At 37.8% G+C, this 15073-nt stretch overlaps 1 protein-coding gene across 2 annotated transcripts in view; it reads left to right on the forward strand.

Moving 5' to 3' along the window:
* IL6ST (interleukin 6 cytokine family signal transducer) overlaps positions 1–15073 on the forward strand; it is a 33518-nt gene that overhangs the window by 13722 nt on the left and 4723 nt on the right. Inside the window, exons 7-14 of one of the 2 annotated variants that reach the window (XM_050912492.1) lie at positions 1523–1682; positions 7039–7121; positions 8323–8542; positions 9657–9833; positions 10532–10633; positions 11183–11329; positions 12265–12405; positions 13678–13774. In XM_050912492.1, the coding sequence (XP_050768449.1) occupies positions 1523–1682; positions 7039–7121; positions 8323–8542; positions 9657–9833; positions 10532–10633; positions 11183–11329; positions 12265–12405; positions 13678–13774 (1127 nt within the window). Of the gene's footprint in view, positions 1–1522; positions 1683–7038; positions 7122–8322; positions 8543–9656; positions 9834–10531; positions 10634–11182; positions 11330–12264; positions 12406–13512; positions 13654–13677; positions 13775–15073 lie in introns of those variants that run through there. The other variant, XM_050912493.1, reaches the window with a different exon arrangement.

Here is a 15073-nt window from a genome sequence, read left to right on the forward strand (position 1 = left end):
GGTATTTAAAAGATGTGTAGATGTGGCACTTAGGGACATGGTTTAGTGGTGGACTTGGCAGTGTTAGGTTAACAGCCAGACTTGATCTTAAAGGTTTTTTCCAACCTAAATGATTCTATGATTCTATACAGTATGGTTGTCCTGCATACATGGCTTAAGCCTGATGCAGTCAAGGAACTGGAAAAGAGTAAGGAATATGCCTTACCTGTAGTGCACTATAATATGTTCATGTCCTCAAGAGTTGTGGTTTTTTTCCTTCTACATCAGTCTATGGACATATTTCTCAGTTTTGCCTTTCTTTAAGCCCTCTCTGAGCAGCAGTATTCCAGAAACGCTCTTTTCATCAAGATATTCCCATCTTTTGTTTCAGTACAGAGGCGCAAAAGTATTCTGAATTTCATGACTTGTTGGAAGGAAGACAGCTTCTGACTTACCAAAATATGGTGTTTGAAGCAGCTAGCATAACACTGCTGCTTGTGAATAATGTAGTGTATTCCTTTGGAGGAACTTTGCAAGCTTTGGATGCAGAGATTAATTATTAAGGTCACCTGTATTGATGTTTTAAAGAGCACCATCCTGCATAGCTTATTCTGCAACTCCAGGATCTGTTGATACATTGTCCTATTAAGTCTGTTTAGCTTGTCTTGTCCTTCTAACATGTACACAAGACCATTGAAATAGTAACTTTTAAAACAACTGAACTTGCTCAGCTGTGGTAAAATTTGACTGCTTTGACAATTCTTTGCACTCAGGGTTAACCTCTTGAGTGTCCTGCATGTGTGTTTGATCTGCAGTCATTCCTCTTGCAGGGTTGCTTACTATAAAAAACCCTTAATTGCAAGTGGAATAACGTGATGGAGTTTGTGTGTGTACCTACATATATCTATTATCTACATCATGCATCTGTTTCTGTACATATGCAGTAATGTTTTCACAAAACAATATTTTCTGGCATTCAGTTGCTAATCTAAGATAAAGAAAAGAGCCTATGAAAATAAACTCATTTATTAACAAAAGCATAAACTCTTCTAAAACAAACTATTTCAAATGTCAGTTAAGAAGCACTTCTGTATCAGTGGAAGCAATGATCCTGGATTCTGTAGCTTTTAGAAGGCTTCTAGCACACATATTTTGCAATCAATAATCAAGCAGATAACCTAGCAAAGTTCTGAAATGTGAGGTGGGATATTACAGATCAGTAAGTAGAGGAATTATATGGGAAGGAAGGAGAGGTAGACATAAACTAGTTAAAAAAGAAACTAGAATATGAGATTGTCCTGAGATAGCTGCTTACCTATTCTAGTGTATGTATTGTATTATACCTGGTAAATACACACAACTCTGATCCCTTACCAAACCAGGATTGAGAATTGAAGCTTTTGGAAATGAGAGGAGAAAAACTATGTTGTTTGTATCGGGTGTGTATGCAGTGGGGAGCCCTCTTGGATGGGAGATGTAGTAGCACAGAACTCAGCTTTACAATTTTTGATCAGTGCCTCTAAAATCTTTCTTCCATTTACAGGTTCCTCCTGAAGATACAGCTTCACCAAGAACTTCATTCAGTGTCCAAGGACTCAGACCCTACACAGAGTATGTCTTTTCAATTCGTTGCATGAAGGAAGATGGAGTGGGCTACTGGAGTGACTGGAGTGAAGAGAAAACAGGGGTCACCACTGAAGATAGTAAGTAATATATGAAAGTAGGTCACTGACTTTCAGAATGTGAGTGCTCAGCAATTTGGCAATAGCCAGCTGAAATTGTGCATCCTTGCTTGAGCTGTTTGATTATACACATAACAAGGCTCTCCTGAGTTGCTTTCAGTACTGACCAACTTGACCCATGCATTCCAAGGAGCATGAGAATAGCTTCCCGTAAAGCTAGTCTAGAGGTGCTCCCTGAAAACAGCTAAAATGGGAGGTAGGGAAGAAAAGCTTTCTTCATAGCTTTCTTCATAGAAAGGTATATTCTCAAAATCTTTTAGAAGAGATGTAGGCTTTATGCTTGGTTTTTTGTTCTGAAGATTATCCTCTGTAACAGAAGCTATCCTGCCTGTGTGAAAGTTTGTGGGGGTTTTTTTGGTAGACAGACTGCCTTAGTTTGTGAATAACTCAGTGTTTAGGAGGCCATTAGTTAGTCATAGGTGAACAAGCATCAATAAGTATGAAACAGAAGATTTTCGTCATACAGGGTACGTAGACTTCTTCACAGACTTAATAAAGCAATGATATGAAATAATGTGCATATAGGAAGTGTAGCCTCTTATGCACCAAAGCATCTAAATAAAACAGTCTGGTTTACTCTTAACTTTTCCCAAGGTATTCTGCATCTACAACACTTTCTTGCTTGTCAGAGTCACTTACAGCTGCCTCTGCACTGTCTTGTACCCACTTGTTTACAATATTCTGTGCACAGCAATCGGGAGTCTTGCTGTTCGTCACTGATATGGTTGTTACTGTAGGAGGCGTAAGAAAGAGAATGCCATCTATAAACGGCTGACTTTAAGCAAGATTTGAGTCTGTGTGGAAAATGGTTTTATGTTGGCTATATTTAATCACAAAAATCACTGTTCCCATGCAATTTCCGTTCTTGATAACATAATCATTAGAGTTGTCATCTTGTAGATCTGGACTTCCAATATCGTGTCCCTTTGCAGTAGGAGTGAACACTGAATTGCTACTATCGTGATGTAACGAGGAAAACTTCTTAGTAGCATCAGCTCTTTGGGGGCAGTATTTGGATCATGTTTAGTCTTGCACAAAAGGACTTTGCAAGCAGGATATATACAACTTCAAAGTATAAACTGATTACTACTTAAGATACACGAAAGATAGTGAACCACTAGGTTAAGCTTTAAGTTCACAGCCTTGGGAAAAAAACTGCATAAGAGCCTCAGTCAAGCATCAGCCTTCACTACGTTGTGAAACAAATCCTCAGCGTTGCAGAGTTGTTGCCAGGCACCAAATCTGTTCACAGTACAACCAGCTCATCAACCTGGCTGGCCTTTCAACTCCTTGTGATGCTCCAGTCAGCTCTTATGACGCTGTCTGTTTCCATTGAACTGTGTGTTCGGCAGGTGTGCTGCCTCACCCTGGCCTCATTCATATTCCTTCAGGACAGTGGCACTGAGACTGTTACTGCAGTCAGTGTCTTCTAAGATCTGTGTCCTCTGCATTCCACAGCATGTTTTTTAACTTCATTGATTGCTTCCAGTTGCTCATGAACACATGCATTACTTGAAATATAGTGTGGCATTAAAGTAACTACAACTCACTGTGTTATGAATTTAATATACTTCACAGCTCAGGGAAGTCATTGCAGTATTTCCCCACTAGAGAGGCTCTTCTTCAAGTTTGTTCTTAAGTACAGAGACTGCCTTCTGCAACTGAATTGTGCCAAAACCATTAGTTGAGTGTGTTTAGCGTTTTCTGTTACTGATTTTTTTATTTTGTTTGGCATTTTTGTTTTGCAGCATTGCATGACTTAGCAATTGTTGCAGCAACTGTAAACTCATACAAAATAAAGTTGCACAACAATAAGTGAGCAGTAATTATTGGAACACTGACATTAAAATCACACCCATGCATTTGTTACAGTATGAAAAATCCTGTTCTCGGATAGTGGATTCTTATGTTTTCCATTAACAGAACAAAAATACATGCAGTGTATATACAAACACAACCTAGACCTATGCATTTGGCCCTTTAATTACTCTCCAAATAAAAGCCACAGGCTTTGATGTACAGCTTACCTTTCTGAGGTCTGTTTTCCTTTTGTCATTCATCTGAGTAGCCCACTTAGACTGAACTGGAACTAATTTAACATCTTTAATAGATGCTTGGGAGGTGCTAACTGGTATCTTCTTGAATCTGAACCTCTATTGGTATCAAAACACCCTACATGACTGTCTTGCTTATTGCTAAAGGTAAAATGAACTGATTTCAGTGTGCAGTAAGCTGTTGAGGAATACCTGTGCCATTAGTTGTGATACATGGCAAATGTAAATACAGTCTGTTTTCTGCTGGTAGAATAGCATTTTAACAAATTGTTGTAGCTGCCCTTCCTAACGATAACAGGATAGTCACACTCTTTCTGCAGTGCTTGCTAATCAGTTAGCATTTTTTGCTATTGTAGGAATAAGTTGAGAGTAAAATAATTTTGTATTCTGAGTTTGCTTACAGACAACTTCAGAGTTGTGGTCACCTCTTGCAAATGCCTACATACACTTGCAAATTTATAGGACAGCGGGATAACTTAAGTTGGAAAGGAGCTCATGAGGTCTGTAGTTCCCTCATCCTTTTTCTGCCAAATGTCAGGCTCTACCAAGCATCAGACTCAGACAAGGGACTTCAGGTTGCAATTTTGGCAAAACCTGTACCAAAATTTTATTAATTGATATTTACTGTACAGTTGCCTATTGCAAAGATTAAATGAAACAAGCAGACACTGGACACTAAGTTACTAAAACCTTTATTATTGCCCTCAATCGAATTATAAAACTGACCTTTAGAAGTTGCGCTTTGTCTAAAACTGTTAGACCCATATCCCAGAAGATTCCACATCTGCTTGCAAATTCTGCATTCAAAAGATTTGGTGTTTGTCTCAGTAGCAAGCTACCAAGGTACAGATGTATTTACCACTACTATATTCAGGAAGGTATACTTCTACATTTCCATATGGTTTTATCCAAGTGTTATGTTTCCAAGTGTTAAGTACTGCAACTATCAAGTGAAGTTTGAATGGAATCCTTAAATGCAAAGGCACAAATGTACAGTCATGATGCTGAAGAGTAATGCAAGCATTCTGGCAATTTTGAAATCTTTCCGCAATTGTTTTACTGCCTAATCCTTATCAGGAAACATCTGCTTTGTACTTCCAAATAGTGACTGTAGCCAAGGGTCTTTATATCCAGCAAAGCAGGTTTGCCGCATAGCTGTGTATATTACAATAAACACACTGTGATTTCTGGGGAGTCTAGAATTAGTAAATCACCCTCAAAGGGATTTGATTTTAAAAGCTTGTTTGGTTTCCTCCTGAATCATCAGTAGCAGCAGCATTGGGAATCACTTGCTGATTTCTGACTTTAAAGAGAATTAAATGATGCGGGGATTTTATGTCTTGTTTTTCCAGGAACTTCATTATGATCAGTTAGAAACTCTTCCAATTCTAGGGTTGTGAGGCGTGAAACTGCTTTAGCATGGTCCTGTTTCCATTTCGTTTCTACTTTGATAGCCTGCAAGATTGGCTTTTTTCTGGTCTATACTGATCCTACCCTATATGGAGCCAATGAATGGACCTTCTGGTTGTGTGCTTGATACCCAGTAGGGAATCTGTTCTTCCCTCTGACTACTACAAATACTTTGTGATATCTGTTTAGCTTCTAAGTCAGCCTGATTGATCTCTTTTTTTTTAAATGTGCTTTAGCCTTTCCTGCTTGCACTCTTCCTTGTCTCCATTCTGTAATATCCTGTCTGTTCCTTAGTGCCTTCCAAGGCACCCTCTTCTTAAGCAGTCTATTTAGTGCAGCATTTCAGTGCATGTCTTTAAACAGAGTTAAACCAATACAGGTTTCATTGTCAAAACACCACTTTGTGCTTGGAGCTTAACTAACTGCACTGGATCAGAAATCCTTCCTCATTTATCCAAACTGAGTTCCCAGTGATGAGTTTTGACTGAATTCACATGTCTTCTTATATTGGAGAAGTAAGAAAAAGATTGTAGTATATAACATACTTGTTTAAACAAAATGGAGTTTATGTGTACCTAATGACATTGCTTCAGCTCTACACAAAATGTACCTTCTCTAGGGAGATATTGTAAATATTCTAGTCACTTCTTTTCAACTCTTAATGACACTATGGTTTTGTTTTCTGTGGTTACTATCTCAACCTGAGCAATGAGGATTTCAGGACTGCCTGCCTGTTTAGACTGCATTGCTGTTCTGCTGTGGTGACTGTCTTTGCAAAAATATTGCTGTTAGTGATTAAGTACCCATGTCTTATTTTAGCCTCAGAACAAAGGTGTTATAGTACGAAATGAACGTAAGGCAGATCATGGTGCATTCATGATCTATATTAGGCAAGATGGACAATTGCTTCTGTTTCATGTGCATGAAATCAGGGTACTCAAATGAGATTGTTAGGAAAGAGCTCCCTTTGCCTCAATTCGCAGTTCTCCTTCCCTCCTGATGTAAAGCATAAAAGACAAGATGCCCACTGTAGACTTGATACTGTTTTTTGGAGGTAAAACAGCTGAAAATTCCTGACGATTAATATAAAAAATGCAATAAAAAAAACTCCCAGAGAAGATACAGTCTAGCAAGATTATAAATGTAAATGCATTTTAAGATCATCTTTCTGTTAGGGCTAAGGCCCTCACACAGGATTGGCCACTTTTTATTGCTTTATGCACTGTAATAGATTGAATCATTCTACTTTGAAATGAAATTTGTAGTCAAAATATCACTTGAATTTTTTACAGTACTGACACCAGAAAGTATTGTACAAAAGTATTGCAGTTCTGTTACCCTTTTTAGCGTAAAGGATATAGGAAACTTGGGGAATTCTGGCAGGAGAAATTTGTCTTGTTTTTAACTTTTTCTGCACTCTCCTTTTTAGGTGACTTGATATGGAGGGGTAGGGAGAGTGTTGGAGCTACAGACCATAGCAAGGTTTGCAGTATACAGATGTGCAGGGCTGTGCCTCTGGACACAGGCTGCATGGTGTAGGTTTGGTTGTGCCTCACTCAGCACTGTCATCTTCAGCCCATTGTTGCAGATGCTCAGAATGGTGACTCTCAGTTATTTTGATACTGTACACTTAGAGCAGAACTGGTATTTTGCTCATCCCTTCAGGAAATCTTCCATGCAGGTGTTCCATGTAATATACCAAGCATTATTTTCTTTGAGGAACTAAGGAAACACTTTTTGCATATGCTTTTATTAAAAAAAAAAAAAGGTAATTATCTAGTGATAGTCAAAGGATGAATTCAAACAGATTAAATAAAAATATTTCTACTATTAAGCATTGTTTCTTTCATCAGAACCATCTAAAGGACCACCCATATGGAGGATCATTGATGCATCTCGCTCACCAGCTTCCTGGACTGTGCATTTGATGTGGAAGGTAAAGCAACAAGATAAACTGCAGGAATTGAGCATTCTTTTAAAAACATGAGTGTTTAAGTGACAAAGTTTACCTCAACAAACTTTAGTAGATAGCTGGGATAGTACGGGTTTTATTGATACGAGAAGTGACTTTAGTATTCTTATTATAATAATGAGTTACAAAAAATCAAAAGTACAGATGTAAAGGCCATCAGTTAACTGACACACATCTGTGATCCAGAGTATACAGAAACGACTGTCAGATTCCTGACTTGCTTTCCTTAAGCAGTCTGTGGAATTGGAAACTTTCACTTGAACACAGTAAATCTTCATGTCATGCCTTCTGCTGTATCCTAAAACTTTTGTAACACTATCTGGACAGGGGTACTCAGCTGCAAAATCCATTAAGCCTAGAGACACTCCAGAGGCCAAACTTATTAAATACAGCACTGCATGTTTGCATGCAGTAGGCTGCTGTGTCTAGTTGGCTGATTAGTCCAAAGCTGAGAAAGTGAATGCAATTATGGTCAGTCCCCACCTCCTGCTTTCTTTTGGTCTGTGAACTTTGTCGCATTTGATCTAACTGTCTTTTTATTATTACTTTTTCCCTATTACTAGGTGGCTTGTGTGAAGTTACATGTATATTGACACGGCATCATTTTCTGATGTGACTCATATGCCACATGCCACTTCTGACATCATTTAGCTTAGAATTGGAAAACTGGTGTTACTTTACAGTTTCAACAATTTTCTCTTCAGTTATCTGAACTAATACTGTTACACAGAAACATAGTATTTTTCTGTGTTATAACACAGACACAAGTATTTTTCCATGTGTAATAAAAGAAAACTACTTGGGCTGTTTTGCATTCAGGTTCAACACAGCTTAAGACGTGAGATTCCTTTTATGTCATTGTGTTGTAAAGTCACATAAAGTGCAGGTTTTATTAACACATGTTCTGTGATCTTTACAGAATAGCTTTTATTAAACTACTAGGTAGGATTGTGAGCCAAGAAAAAGAAGATTTAAACCAGAAATAGTTCTGGAAGTTACTGCTTTACAGAAATGAATGCAGGTTATTTGCACTTTCCTGAAATATGCAGCTATTTGATCTACGTAACTTACCTTGCTCTCAGATTTTTAAATTGTGCATCAAAGATAATAAAGGTTAAGTCACATTTGTTCAGTATCAGTCTAATCAAAGATGTGTTGCTAACAGGCATTGGAGCCATTTGAAGCCAATGGAGTCATCTTGCAGTATGAAGTGACTGTCAGAGCTAAATCATCTCTCTCCAGTCCACCAGAGAAATACAATGTTAATACCACCAACCTTACATTAAAGCTGCCAAATGGAACTTACGAAGTGACTGTGATTGCCCATAACAGAGTCGGGGCATCCCCTCCATCAGTTTTACTTATCCCAGCAAGTAATTCAAAAGGTTAGTGTCCTAGTAATGTCTCTTTCAAATGCATCTGCGTGGCTTTTGTTATAAGAAATCTTCAGTGTTGTAAAATGATACCTTTTACATGGACATATAATTAAAGTATTACTGAATGTATCTACAGTCTTAGGCCTTATAATTATGCTACCATTTGTATACTAGGGAATGTGTGGATTTACTCACAGTTTCATTTGAAGCATATGTGCTATTTTGCTGTTCTTTTTGATTCTTAGAGCTACTGTGCACTAGATTCCCTATTGTTTCTTTTCTTAGCATAGCAGGTATTTTTGTTTTCTTTTTAAAAAGATCAAAGGATTGGGGAAGCAAGCATCGTTTACTTCATGTATATACCATCTCACCATTGTTCTCCTTCCTTCTGCTTTCTGATCTCCTCCTGCCCCTTCTCTTGTCCCAGTCTCACTCTCCCACATTTTCAGTATCTTGCCTGGTTGCTTTGTCATCTGCTTCCACTGTTTCCCTACTGTTCATGTTCCTTTTTATTATTCCTGTTCCTTTCATTGTGCAGTAGTAGTAACTACAGGCTGATTTCTCCTTACTTCCAGCCTTCTCTTAGACAATCCAAACACTACCAGGACAGGAAGCAAAAAATAAGTATACAGACAGATGCTGCTTTTAGTGTAAATGCCACAGGTTCTAAAACTGTTAGATGAACTAATTAAGGGTATGTTTCAAACAGAGTAGCATTGCAGCCAGAAGTACTTGGTAAGGTACATGAGTGTGAGGGTTACAATGGGAATTTAGAAGTGTCTCAAGGTGTGATTTCTCTCTGAAATAGACCCTTTCTTTTGGAAGAAACATAGCATCTCTTTACTGTGCAATAAGGCAACTTACTGTGTTTGAGAACAGAGAAGCTGAGTCTAATTTCCAGTTTTAAATAGCTTAATACTGCTTATTTTGGATCTCTGATACAAGGATTCAGATGTAAGCTTCCAAATTTTAGAAAATGGCTTTTGCATTTACTTAGATTCTGTCAAATTGTCACCATTACAATAACCTGAAAGTATCCACATTTGACAAAATAGCTATTATTATGAATATCTAGTGGAAGAACTGTCAATATTTATCACTCTTCTGTTTTCTTTCATCACAGCTCCTGTGAAGAATGTTAGGACGCTACCTAAAGATGGCAAGTTGTGGGTAGGGTGGACTGCTCCTAACAGTTATGTTCTTAAATATGTGATCGAATGGTGTCTGGTGTCCAACAGCTCAGACTGCATCATAGAATGGCAGAACGAAGCAGGAAATGTTCAAGGAACATACTTAAAAGGTATTTAGCTCTACAAATACTCTGTAGAACACTCCAAAAACCTAGTAAGTATTCTCAAAGTGAGGAACATCCTCATGCTGACTAGAATTTTATTGTAGGACAGCAATCTGGGATAATGCTGAGGACTTTTCTTAGTTTATCATGAGTGTAGAAGTATCTGTATATTTTTGTCAAATATAAAACTGTATCTAATCTTGCATTTTGAAATTTATATTATGTAACAGCAAGGGTTTTATCTGCAGTTTGGTTTTAGTCGTCTTGTTCTTAGAAACCATTAAAATAGTGAAAAGGCTGAGTTCCTTCAAAATGAAATTCTCTGATCCCTCTTTCAGTTCAAACAATGAAACTTGATCAGCTTTACAGTTCTTTTCACATTATGATCAGTAGCTCAAATCAGTAATTTTGGGGTTCGGTGCTGCAGACAAAGGCTTTTTATTTAAAATAAATTAGAAAAACACAGACGTCTATGAAGGCTGTTTATTAAATTTAACATTTGAATGTGAACCATTATATTGTTCCTTAGTTAATATTTTGAAGCAGTATATCAATAAGCTCTAGAAAAAAAACCCAGCTGCATTAGATACAAGTGCATCTAATAAAACAGCCAAAACCCAGAACCCTGTATCTGAAGTAAATGAGAGAGATGATGAGGAATTTGACTGTCTGTGAAACAGCACATTTTAAATTCCTTTTATTAGGTGATATAAAGCCGTTCAAGTGTTACTTGATAACTGTGTACCCTCTATATGCTGATGGTCAGGGAAGTGGACAGTCTGTGAAGGCTTATCTTCAGCAGGATCGTAAGTACAAAATAGTAATCTTGGAGCACATAAACTGACCTTCTTCACTAAAAATAATGAGATCTTTGCTTTAATGTGGACTATATAATGAAAAATGGTCCTACAATTGAGGGTCATCTGACATAATTGATCTTGTCCCTTCTATTAACATCCATTCTGCTTATATACAGTATTTAGGAGTTAAACAGATGTCTGTGGCTGACTCCCTTTTTCCAACCTTTATCAGAAAATTTGGCATGAGTTTATTTTATTGGCATAGTAATATTTCTATGCTGATTTATTTTAAATTTCAAGTGTAAAGCCAAGACTAACTTCAGTTGAAGATTTCATGTGGTCTGCTGATTACTGTTTTTCATATCTTTTTTTCCTGGAGGTTTCTCTTAAAATACCTTTAGAGTTGCTATGTTGTCTGAAAATAATGCTTTGCAGGTAAGTTAGTCCAGCTATTCCATTGAAGTTTTTATGCAGTAGCAATTCAGTGCTCATTAATACACTGCTTCTGTGGTGCAAGGGTGCCCAACAGAAACTAATCTTCATCTCCCATTACAGGTCCTTCAAAAGGACCAACCGTGCAGACAAAAAAAGTAGGAAAAGCTGAAGCTGTTTTGACATGGAACCATCTCACAGTGGATGAACAAAATGGATTTATCAGAAGTTACACCATATTTTACAAAACTATCGATGGAAATGAAACAGGTAACAGAAAGCAGAGAAGTGCTTTGTGGCATTAAAGTATTCTGTCTGTCTCCTGCCTAATACATGTTCCTGAAAAAAAAATACAAAATTGAGTGTAGCTGACAGTCTGTTCTGATGACATAGAGCTGATGTCTGAGGCATAGCTCTCCTCCATACTGAACAGAAAAGTCCCTAATAAAGAATTCAGAACACTCAGTCTGTGTATAACAGCGTACGGAGTTTAGTTTCTGAAAGCTGATTTGTCAGTGTTGTGCTCCTATCTTTCTATCTAAATACAGGATGAGATGGGCGTATAGCAAGATGAAGCTAGACCATTCAAGATGTAAAGGAGTTGACTGCATTTAACTATGATAAAGCCTTAAAAAAAAGGGATTTTTAATACTCCTGAAGCTCTAGATCAATGTATTACTGATGTAAAATATCTTGTTTGAAGTGCATTTTAGTTCTCAGTAGTGTGTATGACCTGCAGGCATAAGACAGGGAGCTAGCACTATCAAAAGTTTTTCTTTTTTAGATTTACTTAAATTGGAAGGGCCAATTACTTATGCCTACCCTACTTCTTGCTATTTCTAACCATGTTTTTTCTAGTTAGTAACTAGCTGTTTCTAGTTAGCCATGTATTCTGCATATTAGAGACCTTTAAACCTCAATCCCACTACTAGTTTAGTTTGTAGCTACATTCTGGGGAAAAAAAACCCACAGGAAATTAACACAAAATATCATGAAGAGACTAAATTCAAACACTTGAACAGAAACAAATGAATCTCAGCATTTCTTGTACAAGTTTGTAGTCTTTCTGTGTCTGTTGTATTTTTCATACAGCCATGCATTCTACTAAAACTCTTGTACATCTGAAGACATGATGTCCTAATGCTACTTTGTGGAGATCTAATAAATTGTACAGAAAACTACTATAAATTTTTTCCTGTCTTTAGCTGTGACAGTGGATCCTTCCAAGACAGAGTATACCCTTTCTTCTCTAACCAGTGACACACTGTATACTGTGCGGATGATGGCATACACAGATGAAGGAGGCAGGAGTGGTCCTGATTTTACATTTACTACACAAAAATTTGGTAAGGAAGAGTGGCACGATTAGTAGAAGTAGGAAGTAATGTTGCAACAGTACAGCAAGGCTCTGCAAGATCTTATAGGAGGGGAAGGTGATTTTATTTAAAGGAAAAAAGTTTCAGTCACAGTCGCACTCACAAGGTGTGTGATATCCAGGCAGCCTATCTGGTACTCAGTCATAAAGAGGTGGTTTAGTCAGGATTTTTTCTGATTGTACAGAGGACAAGCTCCTCTGCAGGTCTCCTGGATTGCTTTTACGTTGGCAAACTTGCTGGTTTTGGATGTGTTTTGTGTATACTTTAGGTTATAGTATTCTTTTGCCCCAACTTTGTGTGAGTCATTAGGATTTACTCAGTGCCCTTGTCTTCTCTTCTGGTGTCTGATGGCTCCTACCGTGGTCTTAAGGTCCAGAGTCTTTGTTTTAATCTGAAGGTAGGTTGGCCTTTATCCTGATGCAGGTGTCCTGAGAAGCTGCATAGGTGTGCTGGGATCTTGATCTGCTAATCTAGGTGCCAGTCAGCACAAGCCATTCTTAGAACCCTTCCTCAGGTTCTGCATTCTCATTCATATCACTATGAAAGTTTGCTACAGTTCTCTACAGAGACTCTTTTTGAAGAGTTAAAGTTACTCTATGTTCAGCTTTAGAGAGTGCTTCCTATTTGTAATGGTAAGAGCAACAACATTAACTGAACTTAGTTGTGGAAAGCACTTTAGATTTAGCAGGTTTTTGTGTTCTTTTTTCTGTATAGTGTTGCTCTTCCCTAAGCATTCTGTAAGGTTTACTTAATGTGTATGGCATTGGAAGGAATACATAACAATAATGGAGCCTTAAGTGTTTGTGGGCAGAGAATATTTTTGTGTACAGAATAAACTGATGGATGACTAGTGACTTTGCTTACATTACTTATTTGACCATGATGTTGTTATGGCAGCCAGTAGGCCACTGAAACACTTGGGCCACAGATGAAATAACATAGAAGTTACAGTCGTATCTGCGTAAACTGTGAAATTACTTGCTCTGTCAGTATTACCGGTTCTAGAGCAACCTGTGTTTTTTGTTGATGCAAGGCATTAGATTGTTGAGACAGAGCTTTTCATGTTTTCACCAACAGGCTCTTTTCATGTGGTGAAAAGGTTCTTCTGAAGGAGAAGCTTAAGACTGAGGCTGCGGGTTGTATTCAGTTTCAGATTCTCCCTGTCCCTTTGGGAATGTGTGCTGCTGCTGAGTTCCTCAAATGCCAAAGTGGGCTATAACTGCCTCTCTTCGTTTTCTTCAGGGAAAGGAGAAATTGAAGCCATAGTTGTACCTGTGTGTCTAGCGTTCCTGTTGATTGTGCTTCTTGGAGTTTTGTTTTGCTTCAACAAACGTGACTTGTAAGTATAAATGAAGTCTTTCTCTATGCTTCTGATATTTCTGGGCATAACAGAGAGATGGCAATAATTCAGTACAAACAAGTAAATATTCTGCAGTTAGATCAGAAAAAGAAGGTAAAACACACATAAATTGATTGGTGATAAACATTTTTGCATTTTCCTTGAGAAATCGGGGCCTCTTCTGATGCTAATTTCTTACTGTTAATGTTTAGCACACAAACTAAATGTTCCATGACTCAGTCCTGCAAGGAGATTCCGATTCCTGCTGTTCTTGCTAGAGTTGGTCAGGATTAGGTTTGTTAGGTTTTGATCAGAATATACTGTCTGTGTTGTTTTCTACTCTCATATGATGACTAAGAATGATGGTCCCTAGTTTGTGAACCACAGATCTGTTTGCTGGCTGTATTTGAGCTATTTAATTAGTGTTAGCAAACTTTAAGCTTTACAGCCAAAAAAATTAGGCAGATATTTATCTACCTTGCATAACCTCAGTCAAACTGTGTGCCTATTTACTGTCTGCGGGGAAACATCCTGCCTCCTCCTGCTCCCTCTACCCCAGAGCTCTTGTCTGTGGCTTTAGCTGAGAGCTTATTGCTGAAGGGTTTTCCCTGGCAAGGAGTAGCACCTCTCCCATGTCCCCAGTCAGCTATCTTTTCTTTCTAATTAGACAGCATTTTGTGCCCTTTTTCCTTCTGACCTCCCTGCTGCTCCTAAAATCAGTTCTTAATGGATGTCAGCTGAAAAGCCCATCTTGTAATGTTCTTCAAAGTTCTCCCACAGAGGATCTGTTGTTGGAGCCCACTTATAAAGAGCAGAATAGATGCATCAGTTTCAAAGTTAGTTTGGTTAGGGGTGATTTATCTACAGAAACTTCTATTGTTAAGTAACAGTTACTACATTCTTAAGATTTCAGAGTTACAAAAGACCAAGCAAGTTTTTCTTCAAATACTTTATTTTTAGCTGTGAAGTTGGCTTAGATTGACAGCTGTGATATAGTTATCTTAAAGAAGCAACAGTGTATTTTTATAGTGACATGCATCATAGACTTTACCTAAGTGATTGCTCTGTAGATTCTAGAGTGCTATAAATTTGAAAATCCCTCACCATTACCATTTGTTGGTTTGCCTTCTGTTGGATGGCTACATCTAATGTGTGGAGGAGTTAAGTGCAGTGTTGTGTTTTGCTAAGTAGTACAGCTTCCTACAAAGATGTGAAGATGTGCAGGAAGCATTCCTATTTGGAAATAAATACTCTTGCAAAATTGCTGTGTAAGGGAGTGGTGTCCTGGATTATGCAGTA

The sequence above is a fragment of the Gymnogyps californianus genome, chromosome Z (assembly GCF_018139145.2).
Source record: "Gymnogyps californianus isolate 813 chromosome Z, ASM1813914v2, whole genome shotgun sequence".
In the NCBI taxonomy this organism is placed as follows: Eukaryota; Metazoa; Chordata; class Aves; order Accipitriformes; family Cathartidae; genus Gymnogyps; species Gymnogyps californianus.